Source organism: Arvicola amphibius, chromosome 7 (genome assembly GCF_903992535.2).
Source record: "Arvicola amphibius chromosome 7, mArvAmp1.2, whole genome shotgun sequence".
In the NCBI taxonomy this organism is placed as follows: domain Eukaryota; kingdom Metazoa; phylum Chordata; class Mammalia; order Rodentia; family Cricetidae; genus Arvicola; species Arvicola amphibius.
The window spans coordinates 107,890,040-107,916,390 of record NC_052053.1 but is presented as its reverse complement, the minus strand read 5'-3'; the positions used below and the strand labels follow the sequence as shown (position 1 = coordinate 107,916,390).

The following is a 26,351-nucleotide window of genomic DNA, read 5'->3' as shown; positions in this document are numbered from 1 at the left end:
ATGTGGGATCTCACTGTGGCGCTGGCTGCACATCTCTGTGAATGGATAGACGGAAAGCTACTAAATTAAACTGTAGAAGAACATGTGCTATGAAGAGCTGCTTATATAGAGAGGACCTGCTGTCTCCATAGGAGAGTTAGCATCCTTACAGGGCTGAGGATGGGCATGAATAGAGCGGAGATGGAGGCCTGCACATCACTGGCCATTGCAGTTGTGAACGCACAGAGCCAGCATCCTGACTCAGTCGCCTGTTAGAGCTGACTTTGGGCTTCTCGGCTTCTTGGCTTCATTTGTGCATTTGGAATGAGGATGGCAATGGTATCTGCCTCATCATGTGGAGAGAAGTCCACCCGTGACTTTGGGGAATGGCCTTGTTCCAGCACCGAGAACACCGTGCGCTTGGGATGTAAGCAGTCAAAGTTATGCAAGCCTTGTCCGGGATTCCCTCTTAACCTCGTTTCCTCATCTGATGATTACAGAACCTGACGCTTTTCTCTACCGCGTGAGTCATTGCTTAGCTTTCCAATGCTGTGGTTCTGAAGAGTGTGCAGGTTTGAAGTGCTTAATCTGGCACCTTGAGCTTTGAAATCAATATTCCTCACTTTGATGCCAGCAGATCTGCGGGTTTGGTGGGAACGTCTTGAGGGATTACCAGGTTCTTGTGTCCCAGAACTGAGGCAGCGACACACAGCATGCAGATAGTAACAAGCGAGAACTTACTAAGGATGAACACACTTCCAGGGCAGGAAGCGGGCATAACAAAGGCCTCAGTGGCTCAGATGGGAGTGTGGGACACAAGGGAGCTTTCATGGCACAAAGCACAACCTGAGCTTAGCATGAGCTCTTCGGCACATGCCCTGTTACATGTAGTTCTACATACAACGCCATGGCTCATATGGCTCAGCATCTGAATTCTCCATGTAGAGGTGTGCATTTTAGTGTTAAAACAACCATAGGCCTCTCCATCTGGGCCAGCACCCCAGTTAGTTTTGGTTGGCATACAGCTGGGTGAGGTTAGGGGACCCAGCCCTCCTTTTTGCCAACTTGTTTTTTTTTATATGCTAATTTTATAAGGCTTTGAGTAAGGCACTCTGGACCTCATTCCGCCTGCCCCATTCTCTTGTCTCAATATGACTCTGCTGTAGACTTGCACCCTTCAGATCTTATTCAGAATAAAAAGAGGCAATCCATGGTTACCGATAGGAAAGAGTCGAGGAGTTCTGCCCTAGGCATGCTAAGTGTGAGGCAGCCACATCCATCCAAATGGTGGACAGCATCCAGTAGGCTGCAGATGCTAGAGTCGATGCAGATGCTGGGTTAGCAGCTAAACACAGGCTCAGCTATAAAAACTGTGGAGTCTTAATAATTTGAAAAACATTTAGATAAAAATAGTAATTCCAGTTTCTGGAGGATTGCAAGGCCAACCTATGCAACTTAGTGATACTCAGTCTCAAAATAAAAAAAAAAGGAGAGAAAGAAAGAAGAAAGGAAGGAAGGAAGGAAGGAAGGAAGGAAGGAAGAAAGAAAGAAAGAAAGAAAGAAAGAAAGAAAGAAAGAAAGAAAGAAAGGCTAAGGACAGAGTTCAAGAGCAGAGTAATTGCCAAGCATGTAAGGGGCCATAGGTTCCATTCCCAGAAGCAGCTTTCAAAGAGTCCATGTTCTATGCTAAGTACACACGTGCAGGTGCATCTGGGCTCTACCAAGAATGGTCAAATACAGCACCCTTGAAAAGTAAACTTGTTGGAGCTAGCCTGGAAATTCCACGTTCATACAAACTTCAACATTCTATTTTTCTTGATCCTCAAAGTGGAAAGTGGAGACTATTGTATTTAACACCGCTCCATGTTTTAGCTCCACCAATGGTTAGACTGACTTCCATAATGGCAGAAGATGGGCAGATACCATAGGCAGCTTGAAACATCATACTTTTCCCCATTGATCACACGCTGAAAGCTCTTTATCGTATTTCCTTGCTAAATCTTGGCTAGATGATTGATGGTCAATAAAATCAGTAAGAGCTGCTTGTTGGAAGCCCCGTTGGATTAATCTCTGCCATAGAAGATTTATTAGATTGGATGTAAGTCTGATTTTACATTTGACTTTATGTGATGAATGCTTTGGGGATAGCATTTCACAGGTGTGAGAGGGAGGATGGTCCAGCATAAGCAATGTGGCTTTATAGGCTTCATGAGTCATGCAGTCCTGGAAATGGTGTAAATACCAGTGAGCAACAAACGATGTAGGTGTGTAGTTCAGTCAGCTGGTGGTCATTTGCTCTGATGAGAAAAAGCTACAGACCATCAAGAAAGGGAGATTACAGTAAAGTATGTTCTGGAGTCTCGTCAGCTTTGCACTTGAGCTTGCTCTTTAGTGTACACACACACACACACACACACACACGCACGCGCACGCACGCACACACGCACACACACACACACACACACACACACACACATATATGTATTTGATGGTCCATGGTCTGAAGTCACCGAGCCTGATCTAGGTTACCTGTTTTAGGTAACCACCTTCTGCCAGCTGCTTTGTCCAGAGGACAGATGATATCTTGGAATAACATACAGGGCAGCTCAAAATGCCTCCCTCGGATGTTTCCTGGAGCATGGAACCCAGTGATAAGTATGTATTGTCAGTTGTTCCTCAGAATACAAGCTTCAAGCAAAGTAAGAACAAAGAAGAGGAACAAATATTTCAATAAAGCCAAACTGCAGCCATCAGGGTAGAAAGTCAGCTTCCCATGAATGCATCAGCGGCAGAAGAGAATTAAACATCTACGAAGCTCACAAAAGATGGCTGATCCCACACCAAAGAGCAACATTCAGCAAAACTTTCCAAAGCAAAGTCCTTACAGAACAGCTTCTCCTTTGGTCAGAGCTGCTAGCAGAAACATGCAGCTTTGATTTTATGCAAGAGTCCTTATCCATTTGTGCACAAAACAGCACAGACAGGGTAATAATGAACAGAAATGTACCTGGCTCCCTGGTTTAAGAGCTCCAGAGACTGCATCTGTTGAGGGCCATCTGCTGTACCATGACACAGCATCTCACAAGTGAAAGAAAGTGGGAACGAGACCAAAAGCATCCTCTTATCGGGAGCCCACCTTCTTGGTGACTAGTCCAGCCAGATGCCATGGACCCATTCCTGAAGGCACAGTTCGCTGACTACACTCTCCACAGCTCTGCTCTGAGGAATACGCTTCTACATGGCCCCCTTCAAACCACAGCAGCAAGTCACAATTTTGTTTGGCAGAGTTTCAGTCTGTTTCTAAACCATGACTGTTCATGAATGGGACTACCCATGGCTCCTTCAGCTATGAGTTGCTACTTCATGTGGTATTGGATGTAGTGGTCACAGAGAATCTGGAACCAGTACGAGGCTGGAAACATAGGATATTGCTGAGGTGTGGCTTCCCCAGCAGCTCAGTTCTCAATACAGATCAGTTGTTCTCTGTCCTGCAGGAGTGGTCAAGCCAAGCAATGCCAGCAGATGCTACCTAAGACAGTTCACCCAGATTTGAGGCTCCCATGTTAGGAATTGGAGTTTTTGTTGTGGTCCCACAAAGTTTTCTGCTCTTGTCGAAACATACTATTTTAATCGCCAAAATACAAAGACTTTGAAAATATTTTCCTACTGACATTCATGAGTATGTACGTATCAAATTAGTACACTTTCAGATTAAAGTGTTTCATGTTTAAAACTGACATTTGTGTTTCATTAAAAACGTGCTGAGTTGGGTAGTTGTGGCGCACACCTTTAATCCCAGACTAGGGAGGCAGAAGCAGGCGGATCTCTGAGTTCTGAGCTGGAGGTCAACCTGGTCTAAGAAGCAAGTTCCAGGACAGTCAGGGTTGCATAGAGAAACCCTGTCTTTAAAAAAATATATATATTGAATGAATGGCTTGGAGTAGGACAGAATTTCAGCTTCTGCCATTCATTGCTTATTTATGTGTTTTCAACATTGACAGTTATTAAAATATTGATCAACTCTGAAATATACTGAAGGCAATTTGCAAACTCTCAGCCAAGATTTAATTTCTTATGCAAAAAACAGAACACCCATTTCACAAATGTGCTTTTGTCCCTAATAAATAGTATAAATATATGTATACCAAAGGATTATTCTATAATAGCTCTCTTTACAGTTTATTATCAGCAGGCATTTAATTGACACATGTTCAGTATCTGTGTATCCAAGGATGTCTAAAATCCACCTGGGCAAAAAGAGATCCCAGGAAAGAATATTTAAGAAGCTCTATTGAGTTCCACAGGCAAAGGTGCAAGAAGAAATTGACAGTAAACACAGACCAGATTCCCGAGTGTGGTTTTAAACATCTATTTGTGTTTTCAAAAATACATTCAAAAATTAACAAAGTACTCATGTGCCCCCATTCGTTTAAAAAGCTCTTTATTCTTTTATGCTATCTTCATGTTTTAAGATGTGTTGTTTTGTTAAGAGGACTGTGGCTGAGCTGGCAGGTCCTTGTCTGTCACCTAGCTCTGGCAGGAAGGCAGGCTGGACCTCAGATAATCTTGTTTATGGGATGCTCAACAAATGTGTCTCCTTCCTCCTTGCTGTGAATTTTCCTCTTGTAATGGATTTTGTCGCAAGGAAACTTAGGACAAAAACAACTTTTAATTTCTCAGCAATTTCTACAGATGAGAAACAAAGGACCTCAGCTACTCATTAAGAACCTGGGATTTACAAGACAGCACTGTGCTTTAACAGGTCATGCATTTCCTTCTTATCAGAAAGTACAACTGGATAGCAGTCAATGCGTGGACTCTGGTTCAAATTCTGGCTCTGCCACTTACAAGTTGGTGTGATTTTATGACATTCCTGTATTCCTTTCCATAGGAAGATAAGCAGATTATAAAAGTTTTTTTAAAAAAATAAAACTTGCCACAAATGACTTCTAGCGGCGTCTTGCATATAGTCAGTACTCAGAGCATTTTAACAGAAAGCGTTCAAGATGTTTAAAATTTGATGATCCCTGACAGGCTAATTTATAAACATAAAATACTGGTATTTTGCTGGTAGTAATTAATCCTCCTTTCACTGATTCTTCCCTTCGTTAAGCAGATCTTTATCTAACATCCACTAAGTACAAGATGTAGGTGAGGCAAAGGTAAATCAGAATGTATGGCGCAGGGTTATTGGGTTACAGTGCAAAACACGCAAATAAGCAGTTATTGATGGAGGATGTTCATTTTTAGAACACAGAGCAGGGGACACTGAGGAACAGGGTGAACTGAAGACAGGGATGGGGAGATGCTTGGGGTCAGACCAGAAAAGTTTAAGGACATTGACAGGACTCGGTTTGTTTCAAACACTCAGGAGGGAAAGAAGTGGTGTAGAAGAGTCGCTGAAGTCAAGCGCTTTCGGGAGGAGTGGGTAGAGATCCATCATGTTTGTTTACGTATTCCAGACCAGAAACACAGAGCTGTTGTCTCTTTCAGCTTAGCATTACTCGGGTCAAAATGAAGACGATCCGCGGCCTATTGTTTCCTTTGTTTATTTGTTTTTAAAGTTCTGCAGTTAAGCCGGGCGGTGGTGGCGCACGCCTTTAATCCTAGCACTCCGGAGGCAGAGGCAAGCGGATCTCTGTGAGTTTGAGACCAGCCTGGTCTACAAGAGCTAGTTCCAGGACAGGCTCCAAAGCTACAGAGAAACCCTGTCTCGAAAAACCAAAAAAATAAAAATTAAATAAATAAATAAAATAAAAAAAAATAAAGTTCTGCAGTTTAAGGCTACGTTTAGTTACAGAGACTGAAATTCCAGGGTCCCCTTGCGGGGATGGAGGAAGCATCAGATCCTGGGTGAGAAGGTGGATTGGGGTAAGGCCGTGGAGCCCCGAGCACTAACTAGGAAGGCTTGGTTGGGGGACGTCAAAGTCTGGTCTAAGAAGGGGCCGAAGGTGAGCCCAGAGGCTGGGAAGATACCTGGGAGATCAGAGGTCAGATGGGACAGAGGAGGGAAAAGCTAAGTAGTGGACAGGACTAGTCCCAGGCCGACACACTGCACTTTCAACCAGAAGAATGAAAGATGGCAAACCCAGAACCAAACGAAAAGACCACGCTCATGTCCCCGTTGCTGCTGCAGGAGAAAGCAAGACAAGATGGCCGCCAGCAACTAGCATTGACTTGAGCCGCTGGGATAAATCCTTGCTGGGAGCCACCGCCCCAACCCCGCACACCCCTATTCAGGAGTGGTGGGCTTTGGGATGAATTAGGCAAACCTGACCAGCCTCTGATTATCTTGATAAACTGCTTGTTACCATTTCATTGTAACTCTAAATTTAAGAACTGACCTCAATGTCTATATGAAAATATTAATGAAGCTGCCCCTCAGAAATGCTGCTCACATAGCTTTTATAAACTGTTTTACTAGAATGGCATAGGAACCCTAGGCTTTTGACTTTTAAAAATATTTTGTTTTTATTTTGAATTGTTTGTGCACGCATGCTTCTGTTTATGTGCATACAGAGAGACTTGGAAGCCAGAAGAGGGCATCAGGACCTCTAGAACAGTGGTTCTCACCCTTTCTAATACAGTTCCTCGTGTTGTGGTGACCCACATCATAAAATTATATTGTTGCTATCTTGCAACTGTAATTTTGCTACTGTTATATATGGTAATGTAAATATCTGATATGCAGGATATCTGATACGTGACCCCTGTGGCTGCGAGTCACTGCCCTAGAGCCAAGCAGTTATGAGTTGCTGGGTTGGGTGCTGGAAATTGAACTCGAGCTTGGGTTCTCTGGAAGAGCAGTATGTGCTCTCTTAACCACGGAGTTATCTCTGTGGCTATTTATTTATTTGTTTATTTGTTTATTTATTTATTTATTGAGACAGGGTTTCTCTGTATAGCTCTGACTGTCCTGGAACTCAGTCTGTAGACCAGGCTGGCCTCAGACTCACAGAGAACTGCCTAACTCTGTCTCCTGCATGCTGGAATTAAAGGCATGAGCCACCACTGCCCAGCTGCCCTTTCACTTTTTAATACTGCCTTTTTAATCAAAAGCATATTTACAACAATCTACTTTTACCTAATATAGTTTAGTGAGAAACTCAGTTAAACTTGCCCTTGGCATTTTGTGTACAGAGCCTAAAAGTAGTCAAGGAAGATCAGCTGCTATTTCATATAGTGCATCAGACTTCTGATGCCTAAAATCATTGTAAAGAATCATAGTATTTACAGGAGTAAAGAAGACAATATGCATCCATATACACACACACACACATTACAAAATTAGGTAGTTCTTTCCCTTCAACTTGTAGCATTTAAAGAGTAATAAATTTAATTCAACATTTACTTAAGAATTAATTTAACTCAACATTTACTCAAGAACTAACATAAGAGTTAAGGAGGGGCTCCCTAGGAACATTCTTCCTCAGGTTGGGGTTTTGATATTCTATTCTGCACAGATGAAAAAAATAAATTACAATTACCCCTATCAAAGTTTTTGATAAATCATTGACCTGACAATGTTTCCCAAACATTTGAGCCACTCAAAATTATTTCCAAAGTTGAATAAGTTTGAAAAATGTTGGTTTGCAACATGTAGCCAGTTTGCTATTGACACACAGAATTCCTCTCCTCTTTGGGGGGTGGAGTCAAGACTCTCAGTAGGTGTCCCAAGCTGTGTGCAGTGCTGAACTCTGCATACATAGTGTGTTTTTATACATACGCACAGCTATGGTAAGATTTAGCTTGTAAGTTAGATGGAGATCAATAGCAATCATAAAAGATAATAGTTGTAACTATATAATAAAATGTATGTGTATGGGGTCTCTCTCTCTCAATATATATTGTTTTTATGGTACTTTAGATGATGCGTGATATACCTACCTGATGAGGTGAACTGAGGTGAATGGTGTAGGCACTGTGACATAATGTGTGGATACGACATAAGGGTGCTTAAACTCAAACACTGCCATCCTACAGGAGTGCATCAGATAATGGGCCAAGCTACCAACTGAGGCTCTGCAGTGGATACTCTAGAGAAAGGAGTGGACCACATCCTGAGTGGACAGACCAGAATGGGACAAGAGTTCATCATGCCACCCAGAATGGCAAGCAATTTAAGACTTAGACATTGTTACCAATAGAAGTTTTCATCTAATACTTTTGAACTCTGGTTGACTCCAATAACCAAAACCACAGGAGGTGACACTGTGGACAGAGGATGACCACCATATGGCATTATGATGATATGAGATTGTACAATGGGAACTGTCAGAAGTAATTTTAGAATGGAGAGTTCCAAACTAATTTAACTATGGAAAATTACTGCAAACATAGCTTAAGAACTTCTGACCTCGAGTATAGATCAGAGAGCGAGAGAGACAACTTGAGTCAAGAGTGCTTACTGCTCTTGCATAGATCCATTCCCAGCAGCCACATTTGGTGGCTCATGACTACCTATATATTCAGTGCCAGGAGATCCATCACCCTCTTCTGGCCTCCATGGGGCATTTTCATGCATGTATCATAACACACGCATGCATGCACACATGAATACACACACACAAATAAAATAAAAACATAATGGATTCTGGATTTTTATACATAACCAGAGGTTTCTTGCCTTTGAAAACAAACAAAATTTACAACTGGCAGAGATTTGTTTAGTGATCCAGTATGTGTAGGAGACGGCCCTGTAAAAACGTGCATCCGGGCATACACTGGGTATTTAGACCTCTTTTGAATAAAGCTTCCCTTGGACTTCTTTGCAAACAACTTCACAATAAAACCAGCCAAAGAAGCCAGTCAATAAAAGTGACCAGGTAGATTTCATGGCACCTTTCTTTGCTTCACTGAACCAACACTGCCTCTGTGTTTGGATCTAACGCATCAGAATGCGGCCTTGTAAGTATGATGTTTCAGAGATGATATCTGGAATTAAAAAGAATTAGAATCCTCAATGGAGATGGCCAAGTGTTTTTTAAACCATGTATTTTTGTAACTCGGGATTTCTCAATTGAGAGTGGCAGGTAAAACATTATGAACTAGCTAAAGAGAACAAAGGGACCAGGACATTGAGATGAATGAGAAATCAAAAGCTCACTGAGGTTAGCACTGCTTTGTTTGGTCCAAGCTGACCGACATAGTGAACTCTGGCATGCCAGCGTCAATCTCCCTGGAAGGCAGATTTTGTTACACTTCCCATGAAATCTTCCCACATCCCTAAGCTGTTCCTTTACAGCTATCAGACTCTGATAAAGTTTATTTTAAAATAATATTATTTACAACTATTGTGCTATTTCACTTTTTTTCCATATAAAAGGTTCTTCTCCTAGCCTGGATGCCAAGGTTACAGGTTGAGTGCCTCTAATTTGTAAATCTAAAAACTGAAAATGCCTCCAAACACAAACTGGTGTTTAGCGTGTGCAAATTCCTGCCTAACCTCAGGTGAGCCTCCATCACTGGCTGGTACTTAAAACAAATCTGTATAAGATGACCCCCAAGCTCTTTAAATAAAATGTATATGAAATAACTTATGGGTTTAAATTTGGATCCCATCCTAAGATATCTTACTATGCATATGTAAGTATTTCAAAATCCCCCTCAAGAAAAATCTAAAATACTCTGAGTATTTCAGAGGAAGGCAATTGTAAGTCCTGCCCAGTGTCATACGCACTGCAAGGTCCTTCAGCTTATGCAGGTGGGAAATGCGCATTAATTTTTCTGCTGACCATGTAATTTGTGTGTGGACATTATTTCTGATTACCAAACAACAGATGATGGGGACTACCTCTTACTTTATGCAAACAGAAATTAATCATTTGTAAACATTTTACACTATTTTTTTTAAATACTTTTGAGAACACCATTGAAGTTCTTTGCATCCTTGTGGGTGGCAGGGAGAGGCGTGAGACTTGTGTAGTCTTGGGAGTAAGTAGCCCTGCCAGTTTTGGAGCCTCCTGTCCTCTAGCTACTTCTCTGTGATTCAATTTATTCTTAAAATTTTCTAAACTTTATTGAGCAAAACTTACAAATAAATAAAAGTACAACACACACACACACACACATTTGGAAAAAATCGGGTGTGATAGCCGGGCGGTGGTGGCGCACGCCTTTAATCCCAGCACTCGGGAGGCAGAGGCAGGCGGATCTCTGTGAGTTCGAGACCAGCCTGGTCTACAAAAGCTAGTTCCAGGACAGGCTCCAAAGCCACAGAGAAACCCTGTCTCGAAAAACCAAAAAAAAAAAAAAAAAAAAAAAATCGGGTGTGATAGTGTATATCTTTCATCCCAGTGCCTGGGAGGGAGAAGCAGGAAGATCTCTGTGAGTTTGAGGCCAACCTGGCCTACAAAGTGAGTTCCAGGACAGATGGAACTACACAGTGAAATCCTGACTCTAAATAAATAAATAAATAAATAAATAAATAAATGGTGCAGGAGAATTGTTTGTATTCTGTCAATCATGTTTTAAATAAATGCTGATTGGCTAGGCAGGAAGGATAGGCGGGTCAACCAGACAGGAAGTAGAGGAGGGGCAATGAGAACAGGAGAATTCTGGGAAGCAGGAAGCTCCCTTTTCTCAGTCCTGCTCAGATCACCCTTTGAAGAAGCAGGATGTGACCTACCCCACTGAGAAAGGTACTGAGCCATGTGGCTAACATAGATAAGAATAATGGGTTATTATAAGCTACAAGAGCTAATAAGAAGCCTGAGATAATGGGCCAATAAGTTTATAATGTAATGCAGACTCTCTGTGTGATTTTTCTCTGGGACTAAATGGCTGGGAGACAGGGCAGGACAGAAAACCCCAACAAACAGGCCCACATGTTACAAATAAATAAGTAGTAAAAGTACAACACATCAAAATTAACCCTCAAAAAGAGCCCCCTAAGTCTTTATAATTCAAGGACCTTCTTTACAGCTCCAATGGACACTGGAGCAGAAGCCGTGATACTCCACATTAAGGTTTGCACTGCAGTTTTGAATATATTGTGTGCACTTATCTACCACCAAAGCTAAAACGACTCACGACACTATTAGAAGGAGGAAAATTGAATGCAGGCAAAGGACACGAGTCATGAAAGTGGATCCAAAGCTCTTCGTGTTTCACTGTGCCCCAGTTCACGGGGCACCATCTTCTCCTCAGAACCATTGTCCAGAGACCTCTAGGAATGTTTATATGGCACACACAGTGCTCTATGTCTGCCTTAAGTAAACTAATTGGAAGAAAAGGGCACACATGCAGGCTGCCGGGTGACCATGGAGACATATGTTGTAACACGCTGCAATGTGTCGTTAACAGAATGTTTTTTTGGAGGTATCATATAAGACATTTTTATACAAATACTACAGCTAAGCAAATACTTTTCCCATGTAGTTTACAAGTGAAAATGTAGTCAACTGAAGGCTTATTTTAAAATGATTCACTTGTAAATCTTCACTTTAGAAAAGAAGGGACTTGATTGGAGGTTAGGCAGGAGGATCAGAGGTTCAAAGTCATCTTTGGCTACATGGCAAGTTAGAGGGCAGCCTGGGCTACATAAGACTCTATCTCAAACCCCAAAGTTAACTCATTTAAAAGTAATTTTAAGGACCCTTTGAGACAATATCAGGATGTACATGTGTAGGGTAAAAAAGAAAAGAAAATCTTTGTTTGGTAGACACGCATGGGAGAAAGCTTATGAAACTGATCGGTGATTCACAGAATCAAGAGTTTGAGACTCTTGAAGCTCTTGGGAACTGCTGAAAATAACAAAGCAATTATAACAGTAGTTCCAAATGTCTTTTTCCAAACGTCTATACACCTCTTCTATGTTGCAAGTTCTTCTGTCAGCCTGGCTTGAATAAAGGAATAGAGCAAGTACTGATATCAGATATTTGGCTTGGACTATTATTTCTTTATTCATGGATTTTGGAGGTCACGAATATCTAAAAAGCTAATTTGGTAAACTGACAATAAGTTTTAGCCAGCTGTTAAAACTATTTGCTCTTGAGGGTGTAAGCTCATAACTTGTGCCTAAGGGATATTTATTTATGGGGTTTTCTTCATCAGTAGAAATGGTTACTATAATAGAATATGAAAGGAAACATTCATAACTGAATGCCCAACTCTGGGAGGAGGAGGTTTAGTCCTTTGCTCTCTTGTGTTTTGGAGGTCATAGCAATTCTGGCCCAGGAGAATTTACAGATATAGTAGATGAAGAAGTAACATATTAACTTATCTTGTTAAAGAAAAACAAAGCTAAGGAATAATAATTAGTGTTCTTCTATCAGATGACAACTGAATATTAAGATCTACCATTCTTCTGCTCAACTTTTCTAGGCCATTTGCTTGCCTGGCTATTGACTGGACAAAATGATACTGATTCATTATTCTGGAAGAATTATGCCAAAAATCAGACAGAACATGGTCGTCCAGCCATTTTATTCTATTTCTTATAGTTTTTTGGTAATTTTCTTTTAAGCAGATATAAAAATTTCATCCATAATGTCTACTCACAATTTCCATTGTCCGGCTTAGCAAACAGACTTGCCATTTCAACTGCACGTGGGGCTTGGCATAGATCTGAGGTTCTTTTTGGTCTTCATGGATAGTGCATGTGCTTTTCCTCATGGACAACTAAGGCTGTGTGACATCCACATATAGCATTAAGCTCCTTGCCCAGGCAGGCTGGCTAATTTCTCAAATACTTTGTGGAAAAATTTGGCTACAGGTCAACTATGTCCAGCCTACAGTTATGAGTTTGAATACAGAATGGGTATATAAGGGGAAAAATGGCTGAGAACTACAGTTTTTTAAACTTTCAAAATTGAATGTCATTTTTTAAAGTATAACTGGAGAGCTTGGCATGGTAGCACATGCCATAAATCCGTTGTCAGTTGGGAGGCTGAGACAGGGAAAGAATTGAGAAATGACTGCTGAAAATGGTGGCGTTTGTCTTTTTATGTCCCCAGTCATTATTGCTGTTCTGATCTTAACTACAGAGTAGGCACCTCCCAGAGTCAGTTTTCCAGTCCCCACAGAATGCTGGGAAACTAGGGGGACCCAACTGAGGCCTTGTCCTTGGGCAGACAACCCTGGGGTGTAAAGACAACTTTTCCTGACAATACCGGGCATCTGTCACGTTCCTCCAACTACGTGGGAGACTTGGAAAAGAAAGCTTACTTACAGCACATCTCCGCGAGTGGGCTCCTTCCTGCTAAGCAATGGGGGCACGATATTATAAAGAGCCCTCTCCTCACAAGCTTATCTTCCCGCTTTGTGTGTGTGTTGGGGGAGGGGGCAATAGATACACACAAACCCAACATAATTAATCCACGTGGCATGCTATCATGCCAGAGGGTGCTAATTACTACTGAGAAAAATAATAAAGGAAAGGGTTGTCTGAGGCAAGCAGCTTCCTTTGGTCTGCAAAGCCTCACGTCTGAGTAAAGTCAAGGAAGCAAGGGAGGGAGTCGCCAATCTAGGCCTTGGGGAAGAGAATTTCAGGAAAGAACGCCCACTGTAAAGGCTTAGTCAGAGGGCAGGCCCCGTGTTGGTTGAAGAACAGCAGGAAACAGAGCAGAGAGTGAGGAGTCAAGGAGCAGAAGAGGCCACGAGGAAGGTGTTAAGAGGAAGATGTCAGGAGGATTTTGCTAGATGTTCTAAGGATGGTCTGAGAACCACAGGAAGTCATGGGAGTAGGGGAGTCACATGACATGTTAAAAGCGTTCTTTTTCAGTAGCCCTGGGAGAGGCTCCATCAAAGGGGGCCTGAAAGACAACTCGGCTAACAGGTGTCTCAAAGTTTGCACAAGCAGCTACTGAAAGGAGAAAGATTTGAACTCTGGTGGAATGAGGGTTTGGGGGAAAAAGATGGGTTAGGACGCGGCCGCTTAAAATACTCTGGTCCTTAGGCTCCGGCCTTAGGTCTCCCTCCCCCGAGAGTAAGGACCTGACAGACTGTTCGCCTTGGGACCGCAGGACCTCTCCACCTGCTACAGTTGTTGGCACTGGGATCTGCTTCCCTCCCAACTGGAGCCTCATGTCCAGCTCAGAGCCTACTCATCAGTATTCCGCCCGCGGAGTCTCTCCCCGCCTCCTCCGTGCATCCGGCTTCTGCCTTCCTCCCTGAGACATTTCCCTGAGGTCCCAGCAATCCCATCGCCCCGCCTGCCCCTTGTCCCGGGTCCTCAATTCACCCTGCACTGGCTCTTGCCCAGAGGCCTTTGCCACCCGCGCGCCTCTGCCAAGCCACGTAGGCTTTGACCTAAGGTGGTGGCGGCCATAGTCTGCAGACTGAAGAGGGGGTGCCTTGCGCCCCGCTTACAGGCACAGTGCCTGGGGTGGGAAACCCACGCTAAGACATCCCTGCAACAGCTCCCTGGAGACATTCAACTTCCGTGCATCACATTAAATGTCCCCCGAGCCGCCTGCAATGCACCAGATCGCAAGGCAGACTCCAAAGGCACCTGCACTGCGCCCCCACTGGGATGCGCTGTGACCCAAAGAGGGACCGAGTACTGCAAACCTGGAGAACCCAGGGCGCGGGAATTCAGGGGTGGGATGCATAGGACTCACCTTGTGCAATTTCCACATGGCCCCCAAAGCCTTGACTTCGTGGCTGGAGTGTTTGCCCTCCTCCAGGCACTGGTAGCACACGGGCATCTTGCACTGCACGCAGTACATGCTGTGATTCTCCAGCTCATGGTCTGTGCAGGTGGAGACCTTGCGCGGGCTCAGGCGCCGGCTTACCCGGCCTTGGGCTGGGGGCACCAAACGGTGTTTGGCTAGGGGCCCCCGCGGCGGGTGGCAGCGCAGGCGGCAAGGGTCGCAGTAGAAGACATCGCACTGTTCGCACATGACCGTGGCTTCCTTGGGCGCCTTCTCGCATAGCTGGCACTTGAGGGCCGCGGCTTTGCTCTGTTGGTAGCGGTCAATGACCCCTTCCAGGACGCGGTTCTTGGGGAAGCCACGGAGCCCCCGGTCATCCAAGATGAGGCTGCGGTGGCACTGGGGACAGGTGATGCAGGAGTTGCGGGGCACCGGGGCCAAAGCCGGTGACAGGTGGGTGGGCGGTGGCGGCATAGCAGGGGGAAAAACGCGGACGCCGTTGGGTGACTTCTGGCACGGGGTAGTGGGGGCGCTGGCGAAACCTCCGTAGGAGCCATAGCCGCTGTCCGCCTCGCTGTACAGGCTCATCTTGTCCAGGTCCAGATAGTCATAGTCGGAGACCCCAGAGCCCGAGGCCCGACGGCTCTGGGGGGACTCGGACTCCGGGGTCTGCACCAGGATGTTGCGGGCGCACGCCTGACATAAATTGTGAGAGCAAGGCAGGATGATGGGCTCCCGATAGAAGGAGCCGCACACAGGGCATTTTAACTCTTCTTCCATCTCTTCCATGGGGACCTGGCTGGAAGCGAGGCAGCAGCGGCTGCAGCAGAAGGGGCCTGACCCGGCGAAGCGGCCGATGGGCCTACGGTGTCCAGAACCTTGGCCAGCGGCGGCGGTGGGGGCGCCTTCCCGCGTCGCCTTGGCGCCGACTCCCCGCGACGCGCTCTCTCTGCGAGCCGCTGAGCCTCCGAGCTGCGCGCCAGCCCGGGCCCGCCCCCTCCGCGGCTAGCCCCGCCCCGCCAGGGAGCCGAGGCTCAGCGGAGGGCGCCCGTGAGAGCGCCGTTCTCATTGGCCTCCCGCCCTGTCTGTCTCCTCTCTACTGCAGGCCACAGGGGGCTCAGTGGAGTCTGAGCTGGAGCCCCGGCTTCGCCTGCTGGCTGCTGTGGGATCTCGGAAGGGGGTTGGCGCGCGAGCCGAGAGGGAGGAGTGGGGCGGGATGATTCATCCCTCGCCCCGTTTCCTTCCGAACTCGGGTGCCATCACCCCGGAGCAGGGGGCGTGAGAACCCCTCCCGGTCGCGAGTGGGTTGCTGCTGCCTGTCGCCTGCGCTTGGCGTTTGCCTTCCAGCTCTGGTCTGTGCGCCCACCCACCCTCCGCTAGCGCAGAGCACCGCGGAGGATGCTCCTTCTCCTTCCGCTGCTGGCAGCGAGCAGGCACCTCCCCCGGGCCTTCCTGGAGGCATTTGGGCTTTTCTCCAGCTTCCAGAAGCAGCTGGAGCGCCCGCATCCATGGAGTTTGGGGGAGCTGGTTGTGTGCCATGGCTACAGTACCCCCTCCATACCCCTCCCCCGTTGCTTTTTCCCCTCTCCGAGGCTAAGACTCAGCATTCCTCCAAAGCTGTGCCACCATCGTTGCATGATTTAAATAAGCAGAGAGGCCCATTCGTCGTCGTGGAGTAAAGGTCCCTCGGTTCCTCTGACCCTCCCAGCTTCCCAAACTCATCCTTCAACACCTGGCTGGGGTTTGCAAGGGGTCCCAGGAATGCTAGTTGTGTTGAGGCAGGGATGGTTTGTGTATTTCTGAGCGTCTATCATTTGGTAACTAGCTAGCTGTGTGAACGAATCACTGTGAGACTGCAGATTCCCAGTGTTTGATTCCAAACAACATCATCCAATGTCACATGCCCTGAGCATCTACCATAAATTCCAGAAAGGGGGGTGGTGCCTTTTTTTCCGATTCTGTGTGGTGATGTGGGATTTAGTGATAGCCCTTCTGTACTGGCAGGTTTCTCCTTCCCCCCAAACCTTGCTGGACATAATGGGTCGTGCCCTTTGCCTTCATACTCCTTTATGTGACAATGATAGAATCTTTGAATCAAGATATCAACCTGTTAATCAATGGTAGAATCTTAAAATCAAGTGACATTCTAAGGAAGTAATTTATCAACATAGTTGATTTTCTGAGTGATTCATGAAGCAAATGACAATTTTTTTTCAAGTTCCGTGGGATCTTCCAAATTTTCAACTTCCAGAAGATAGGCTGATTCTTCATAACTACATTTATAACTGAAAAGCACTTTTGCCTAGGAAAAAGAATTAACTTCTATAATCTCACCTTTGGAGTAATGGTACAAATAAACAGGATTATCTTGCAAATGTATTTTTAATACCATGACAACAGTAGTTGGTCACTGGTTGTGTGGGAGGAAAATTTACATTGTTTTTTAAAACTCGTTAGTCACAAATCCTATGGGGTTGATTTCTAACCCAGATTTTTAGTTAAGACCAGAGCTGCTAAAGGCAGATGCAGTCTGTTTATAGGCACAGAATTTCTTTAGGTGTCATTGGGTCATTATCTCCATTTTACAGGAGACATATGCTCTATTAGTCCAAAGATACTCTGCTCAGATCAAGTAGTTAGCTCCTAAGGCACTGGTAGAAAGGCGCATCAATGTCCTTGGAAACAGCAGTCCTTTCATGGATTTTGCATTCTGTGCATTCCCCTGCACAGAAACCTTGGCTAGCAAAGCGAGGGCTGTCATTCTTCCTGAGCCTCGGCTTTGCTCACCACGGTACACCGTGTGGGGTGTGGTGAGCGGCATGCAGGTTGTTCTTGGTTCACAGGAAGGGTGGGCTGAGGGAATGTCCAATGGTATGACCCAGTGTCTAGTACAGAGAGCCTCAATACGATGTGGTTTTATAGTACAGCCAATGCATAGTTGATCTATTAGGAAATACCTCGAGATGAATTAGCTGTTAGATCTGTTTGGTCAGGAACTAGCTCATCAGTCATTCCTAGGAAGTTCTTACAATAACTGTCTTTTGTTGAGAAGTCCCCTCTCCCAGGCACCATGACTAGATTCATCCCTGTAATAAGAACCCCTAGGCACAACTATCCCCATCCCAGACTAGTGAACTCAAGCTAAGAAAACATGCTAGAGTAACCTTTCAAGACCTAATGCTGATGAGGCTACGGTTTGAAGCCAAGAGCAGGAAAGGTTGTAGTTCCTTTTGTGCATTCACCAAAGAAATACTGAGTTGTATTCTGCCAGGTTCTGTGTGGAAAAACCAACAACAACCTGAAATGGTCATTGTTAAAACTTTTGCTATCCTGCTTGCCTTCTCTGTGAGTTTACCATTTCTCTTGAATTCATTTCTCTATTTTTATGGGCTGTGGAAGATGCTCCCTCATGCCAGTCAACCAGGAGAGTAATTTTCTGTTCCAGCTGGTGGTCCAGCCAGCCCTGGGGTGTGGGGCTGCCGGTCCTGTAGTTTCAGCCCTCCTGGGGTAGTGACTACAGATGTTCTCTTTGTGTAAAGTGCCGGATGTGGTCCCTTCAGCGATGAGCTGCACACATCACAAGTGCACTGGCAGCTTTTCCACTTTCTAAGAAAGGATGAACATTTTCTAGGGAAAAACAGGATTGCTCTTGTATTTTTGTTTAACTATAATGCTTGATGAGTAATTCTTCATTCTTGAGTCTTAAAGAGTGAACCCAAGGAAGAAAAGATTTTCTGATATCTCTCCACATTCTCCTTTAGAGCTGTTTCTCTAGAGATGAACAAGTGTGAGGGTATCAATGTGAGGAGCTGGTCATGGCTTTGATTCTTAAGATTTGCACATGCAAAAGCATTTAGTACTCACTGAGTACTACGAGTGTTTGCTGAGTGTGGTTTCAGATGCTGGCATGATGCTTCTTTTTCCACAGGAAATTTCTTCCTATGGTGTAATTCATCCCATTAATATTGAATTTTGTGCTAATAATGTTTTGGACCACCCTCAAAGAGCTTCCATGTTTACTTGTGGTTGGTTTTTGTATTTTTAATACCATGGTAACTGGAGCAGATTAAGAGTCTCCACCATTTGATATAGTGAAAGATGACCTTATGCAAAGTTTCTGACATTTCTACGGTAAATAATATTTTACTAATGCTTTGGGAAGAGAGGACCAAAGAATCTAAGCCAATAGAGCCTTCCTGAATTAAATCAGTGAATCCAACATGTAACTAGAATCCTAGGATGGGGCAGGGGGCAGTGATAATTGAGGAAAAAACACCATTGAAAATTTGAAAATAATTCCCCTGATCCACAGAAAGACCTGGGATTACAGACAGAATGAATTTTGGACTTACATATGACAAGACCACAACCACACAGATAGAATTCTTCCAATCTGAAGGAAAAAAAAATAAAAGAGAGAACATGGTACAAATTCCTTAAACAAAAATAAAATCTAATTAACAATAAAGCAAGAAGAGTGGAACTGAAACCAACTGTGACGGGCTTGAGTCTGAATGCAAAGCCCAGAGCAAGCTTGATCAAAGAATGGAGGAGAGCATCGCCCGCCCGGGGCAGGCGAGGAGAGTGTGGGGATCCTTTCCCAGACAACGCCTCACGGAAAGGAAGTGTGGGGATTTTATTTGGGAAAATACATATTCACGTGGGCAAGCACTTAAGAAGCAGACCCATTCCTGGGCCTGCTCTGTTAAAGTCGTACACTCCTGAATGTACTCAGTTAAAGAACGTCGTACAAGAATGATGGGGAACACAGTTGTTTAGCTTAAGGTCATGAAGCGCATGTTAAAAAAGTTTATGTTATGTTTTAAAAAGTTGGACATACAGGAAACCTTTTGAGCATACTCAGCTTGCACCATGAAGATGTTGAATGCTTCCTGACATTCTTCCAGAGGTTGGCTGGTTTTAAGATTTATTCTCTCTCTCTCTCTCTCTCTCTCTCTCTCTCTCTCTCTCTCTCTCTCTCTCTCTCTCTCTCTCTCTCAGTTGTTCTCTTTCTCTCTCTCTCTCATTGACACAGCTCAGTCCGGTCATATCCACTGTACACTCTCCCAGATGCCTCTGTCTCTGGCTGTGCTCTCCTTCATATCTACAATAAACTTCCTCCTCCGCTAGACCTAGCAGCAGTCATGTCTTTCCCTTTTTCATTTCCGGTTTTCATTCAATACCCTCGATGGCCCACCAGAGACTTGTTTCCTCCAGGTAGGTCCCACTTCTGAAGTGTCCACAACTGTACAAAATAGCACTAACAATGGGTCCCCCCCCGTTTTAATAAAAGCAAAACAAAAACATGAATTCGATATTTCATATTCAAACCATAATGGAAATATACAGACGATACCAAAGGATTTGGGTAGACTTGACAATGTCCCATTTTAGAATATCCATATGTGCATATATCTTTTTATGGTTATGTAACCCTGTAGGAGCTTATTAAAACATTCACACCAAGTTGTAAACCGTGATGACCTAAAGATCCCAGCTGGAGCTGGAGCTGGAGCTGGAGGAGAGGGTGGAAACCATTCAAACACCCTTTTCCGCTTGTCTAGAAATTAATTACCCTGAGATAACCAGACAAATGAGGCGTGCATGTTCCTGTAACATCACACAGCTTAGCAGGGCTCATACAGTAGGAAATGGCCAGGAAAAAGCTAGGAGTGTGGATCTTGAAAGAGACAGGTAGCCACAGTTTCTTATGGCTTGTAGTTCCAGCCTCTGTTAGGTGTGACATTAATTTGGTTTCGCTATTACATGCTTATGAGCCTCTTGATATTGCTATAATTAACTTTTTCAATTAGCTTAAATTTGCCTCTCTTCTTTGTAATCAAAAGTCCAAAATAAAGTTAGTCAGAGATATTTTATCTGTTTATGTCTTTACATCTCCATTGAGACAGATGATATAGATACCCTGCCCAGTTTTTGTTAGCAAGTACTTTTTCATAAGACTATCACAAATTTCTGTGATCCTTTGAGAATGTTTTCTAGCCCAGAGAAGCAGACTCGGTCCATATACCAGGCAAGCTGAGGCTTCAGGGAGTGAATGCCCTTAGAAACAGCACGTGGGGCTGAGGAGAGAGCTCCGTTGACAGCATGCTTGCCTTGTTAGGGTGGGGCATGAGTTTGGGTTCCCAGGATTGTCATAAAAGACAAGTGCATTGGTGTGTGTCTATAAATACAAGGAAAGGCAGAGACAGGTAGCCTTGCTCAACCTATGAGCTTCAGGCTCAGTGAGAGACCCTGCCTTGAAAATTAAGGTGGAGAGTGTCTAAGGAAGACATCACAAGCATGCTCACACATACACAAGTGCACCCACATATATGTATACCCATAAATGCACACATATACTACAAATACACACACACACACACACACAGAGAGAGAGAGAGAGAGAGAGAGAGAGAGAGACAGAGAGAGAGACAGAGAGAGAGAGAGACAGAGAGAGAGGAATAGTCCAAATAAGGTTGCTAATTTGGTGAGTGTATTCTGCATAGGGCCCCCAAGCTTTGCAGTGGAATAACCTCAAGCTACCCAGAGTGGTTTGATAGTTCACCCTTCATACCTTCTAAACTTTTCATACTTCATTTACTTAATGGTGCTCTTTCAGAGTAGCCCTGAATAAAATCCTTGCATTTAAATTTGTTTCTCAGGCCATGCTTCTTGGAAAAAAACCTAATCAAGATAACCATTGAGAGAGTGGGGAGGGAGCAGGTGCATGTTGAAAAGGGAATTTTGAGTCATCTGAGGATGTGGAGCAAAAGGAAGTCTCATTTATTGCTGATGGGAATGCAAAAAAAGACCATCATTTTGCAGAATTTAGCAGTTTTCTACAAAGTAAGACAAAGTTTTACTACGCAATCCAGCAATTCTGACTCTTGGGGTTTACTCAGATGGGCTGAAACCTTTTGCCCATACAAACTGCATACAGACTGTTTTCACCCCTTTGGGCTGCTGTAATAAAATCCCATGAGCTGAGCAGCCTAGAAGCACCAGAAATGTATTTCACACAGTTGTGAAAGCATGGAAGTCCAGGTTAGGGGTCAGTGCTTTGCTTTTTGTACCGTAAACGACAGCTAGCAGTGTTCAGTGGTAAAAGGGCCGAATAGACTCATGGGGGTCTCCTATGAGATTTCAGAGTCCATTCATGAGGGCAGAGCCTCTCAAGGTCTCCCATTCTTAATACCATAACTGTGGGGTTTAGGGCGTCAGCGTATGAAGTTTGGAGGATACAAATGTTGAACCACTGGGCATTTACAGATCCTTTATTTAAAATTTCCAACCCGCATACCCTCCAAAAAGTAAGAGGACAGCCATTCTATGATACACTCAGAAGAAGATAGTGCTCATTGGTACAAAGATGCGAACCATCAAGCCCCAAGAGAAGCCTTAAGCGCATGCTGCTAAGAGAAAGCAGCCAAGCCAGAAGACTTTATAACTACCAGATCACAGCCATATACTATTTTTGGTCATAAATCTTCTGTGGGAAATAATGCATTGTTCACAGCAGAGGCTTTTCTGTCAGACGAAGCAGCCTTAGTCCTTCCCTTTACGAGTTCCATGATCCCCTTTAGACTCAGTTTGCCCTTCTACAAGCTGAAGCTATGCGTGTAGGTTATGGTTGGGATCTGAAATGTCCTCAAAAGCTCATGTGTTCAGCCTTGGGCCCCAGAGCAACCATGCTCAGAGGTGACTGGATCATGAAGGCTCTTAACCTCATCCAAGGGTTAATCTACCAACAGACTCAGGGCTGAATGGACCATGGAGAGGCAATGGGAATGTAGGAGGTGGGGCCCCCTTGAAGGTCAATGGAGCTGTGCTCTCTGGATATGGCTTATCCCCAGTCTTTCTCCCTCCTCCTCCCTTCTTCCTTCCTTTCCTTCCTTCCCCCTCTGCTTCTTGTCTGCCCTGAGATAGGCTGTGTTTCTCTACTCCATTCCCCCTGCCTTGACAATCAGTCCAGAAACTATGGAGTCAGTGGGCTGAAGCATCCGAAGCTAATGAGCCTTTTCTCTTTGAAGTTGATTTTTTTTTTTTAGCAACTTGTCAAAGCAATGTAAAATTAACCAACATGATAATTTGGTTTCTGGTTCTTAGACTCATTAGGAAAGGGGGTAAGGGTAATAGTCGGGGTTCTCCAGAGGAAAAGAACCAATAGGATGTACACATAGACATATAGACACACAGACAGACACACATGCACACACACACATTTTAAATTTTAATTTTAAGAATGAATTTTGTTTCTATTAAAATAGGAAAAGATGTCTCACACCTAGAAGCTGACCATCCAGTAGCTGCTCAGTCCTTCAGGTTGGGTGCTTCAGCAGTTCAGTCTGGTGCTGAAGACCTGGACGGCTCCCAGAGACCCATTGGTCCTCAGTCAAGGATGAAGTCTAGAAATGCTGATTCAGATATCATTAAAGGAGTCAGCAGCAACAATCAGCTCAGAGATAAGATTGAAGGCCCAGTGTGCAAAAGTCAAACAGTCTTCCCTTTGCTGCGCTTTAAAACAAAAATATGGGCTCTTGCCAGGAGGTACTTGGGGTGTGTCTTCCCACATCAGTTAAGGCCACCAGGACAATTCTGCAGGTGACACTCCCCATTCAGGTGATTCTAATTTGTGGCAAGTGGCATTAAAACATAACAGTACGGTGTATAAAATTTAGTCTGGCTTCAGTCGAAACAAAAGACAAAAAAACAAAATTTTTTGCCAGTATTGCCAAGATGCTGAAGATGGACTTGTGGGGTGTCTTAGTTAGGGTTTCTATTGCTGTGAAGAGATGCCATGACCACAACAACCCTTATCAAGGAAAACATTTAGTTGGGACTGGCTCACAGTTCAGAGGTCCAGTCCATCGTCATGGCAGCCCACAGACAGCTGTGGTGCTGGAGAAGTAGCTGAGAGTTCTACATCTGGATCAATAGATAGCAGGAAAAAACTACTACACTGGATCTGGTTTGAGCATCTGAAACCTCAAAAGCACCTCCAGGGACACACTTCCTCCAACAAGGCCAAATCTAGTCCAACAAGGTCACACCTCCTAATAGTGCCACTCCTTATGGGCCTAAGGGGCCACTTTGATTCAGTCTACCATAGGGGGCACCACGGGACCTCTATTGTTTTCCCCTCTCCCCAGTGTGGTCATATCCTTTCTCCACTTTTCACTATTACTTGTCTGTTTAATTGGCCTACTGAGAGTGAATAGCTGAGCCTGGGTTCTTAGGTCTGCTGGGTTCAGGCTTTGACCCTAACAATCCCTGTAACAGTGTAGGGCCCATGGCTAGGACCGAGGGATGCTGAGACAGTTCCTTGAACTCCATAGTTTCTGCCAGTCTCTCACTTTAGGATATATTTTGGGGAGGAAGAGGAGGATCTTCCTGGGGTTTGGGGGGAGAACATGTTTCAAGTTATTCTTCCCCTGCCTGCTGAGACTGAGGGGAGATGTGGGGATGTACTCGGTCCTGAAAGCAGCCCACACACGCACCTGCAATCAATGTTGGGTCAGAAACACTTGTTAGGTGACATTTAAACAGGATAAAATAGAGCAAAGGCTCATCCGGGCAAGGAGAATTGGCAAGACAAGGCTGTTGTAATACTAGATGTTTTATTCTGTTCTTTGTTATAAAATGTATCCTACTTGTCATGCAGAAAATATCTGCTTCGGTCTTAACACCAAATGTCAGGTGATGACATACGAAGTTTGATCATTGAAGCAGAGAAGGAACGTATTCTCATGTGGTACCTCATTTTTCACTAATGCATTTGTTTATAGAGATCACATGTGGCTCTCATAGTCCAGATGAGTAAGCAATTTTAGGGAAATGGAGGCTCCTAGATGTGCTACAAAGGCTGAAGAGACACTGGATTTAGATCATCCACGGGGGCAACCAAATCAATTTTGCAAGGCAATATTTTGTTATCCCATGTTTTAGAAGTATTTTTCTTTTATGCAACATTTCCTCCATTTCATCAATATTTGTGGGGTGGATAAATAGTAAACAGATTGCCATATTTTCTTTCCTTGGTGTCATTAGCTGACATTTTGTGACCATGTTTTTTTTTCTTAGACGCTTGGATAGTTTTATTTTACTTCTAGGTTTTGAGTCTTGTTTGGCTTCTTTGATTTTGCTGACTTGATTTTACTTCTGATGAAAGTCTGAAAGAGTATACTTGTGTTTCTTTCCCCAAATCCATACTTTATATCTCTGTGAGATTTCTACCATCACATTTTAGATTGCGTAATTAATTATTTTTGCATTTTACATATTCAGTTACACAATCCAATTAAATTACCTGCTGCTTTCTTTACTGACTGTGAGATACTTGAGGAAGACACTTTTGCCTTTAGGATTAACATGTGATTTGTGAGGCTAAAACAGAAGCTGAGCATAGTCAGAGGATAAGACCATGCACTCCAGGAGAGGACTCTAGAACATTGCCATGGTCAGAGGATAAGACCATGAACTTCAAAAGAAGAATCTGGAACACCATCATGGTCAGAGGATAAGACCATAAACTCCAGGAGAGGACTCTAGAACACAGACCTCCTTGGTCAGAGGATAAGACTCCAGGAGAGGAATCTAGAATACTGCCATGGTCAGAGAATAGAACCATGAACTCCAAGAGAAGAATCTAGAACACTGCCATTGTCAGAAATTAAGACCATGCACTATAGGAGAGGAATCTAGAACACCACCATGGTCAGAGGATAAGACCATGAACTCCAAAAGAGGAATCTAGAATACTGCCATGGTCAGAGAATAAGACCATGAACTCAAAGAGAATAATCTAGAACACCGTCAATGTCAGTGGTTAAGATCATGCACTCTAGAAGAGGAATCTGGAACACTGCCATGGTCAAAGGATAAGACCATGAGCTCCAGGAGAGGAATCTAGAACACCGCCATGGTCAAAGGATAAGACCATGAGCTCAAGGAGAGGAATCTAGAACACTGCCGTGGTCGGAGGAACAGCACACCTGAATGAAAGGACAAAGACTTTAAAAAGCTGGTGCAAGAAAATATGGTAAGTGGTACGGTGAGCAGAGACAGTGGGGTTCAAGGCTATTTGTAGCAAAGGGGAACCAGGCCCTCCTCCATGCTCCCACCTCCACTGCTATTAAAAGATTATTAGAAGTGAGTATTCTCTTCCCTTCTCCAGAAACTGATAAGAAAATGCTCACCCCCTACAAGAGTGAGTTCACATATGTCATGCTTTTGCTCTGGCCTGAACACTCCAGAGAGTTCATGGCCCCCTCCCTGGAGTCTAAAATACTCAGGTTTTTTTGTTTTTGCTGTTGTTGTTTTTGTTTTGGTTTGGTTTGGTTAAGTATTGCAATAAATGACACTTTTCAAAGATAGCAAAGTCTAGGAATACACTTAGTTTAAACTTTCTTTTATTGTAGCAAACCCATCACCCTTACCAAACAGAACAGGACCCATCTCACTTGGAAGTATGTCTATTCTAGAGAAAGCTGTCTAGGGAGTTTTTCAACAAACAATGCATGAGCATTTGCTTAATCAGGCAATTTTTTTTTACCAACAAAAGTGGTCTTTTTTAAATTGATGTTATTACTGCTAGAAAAAAAGTGCTATTTTCTTCTAAGACTAAGTGATACTTCCCAATCATCTCCATTATCCCACTCAAACATTCCCACTCCCCACCCAAGAGCCTCCATTCCCCCACTCAGGAACCCCCATTCTCCATCATCAGCTGCAGGGAGTGACAAGCACCCCATCTTGGGTACTGTGGTTCTCCAGTGACTA

The 26,351-nt window shown here is 44.2% G+C and overlaps 1 protein-coding gene across 23 annotated transcripts in view; it reads right to left on the bottom strand.

Moving 5' to 3' along the window:
• Trim9 (tripartite motif containing 9) overlaps positions 1 to 15,362 on the bottom strand; it is a 102,009-nt gene extending 86,647 nt beyond the window's left edge. For all 23 annotated transcript variants that reach the window (XM_038336894.1, XM_038336903.1, XM_038336904.1 and 20 more), the window contains exon 1: positions 14,541 to 15,362. In XM_038336894.1, coding sequence (XP_038192822.1) covers positions 14,541 to 15,362 — 822 coding nt within the window. The remainder of the gene's footprint in view (positions 1 to 14,540) is intronic.
• Between the last annotated feature and the right edge of the window lie 10,989 nt (positions 15,363 to 26,351).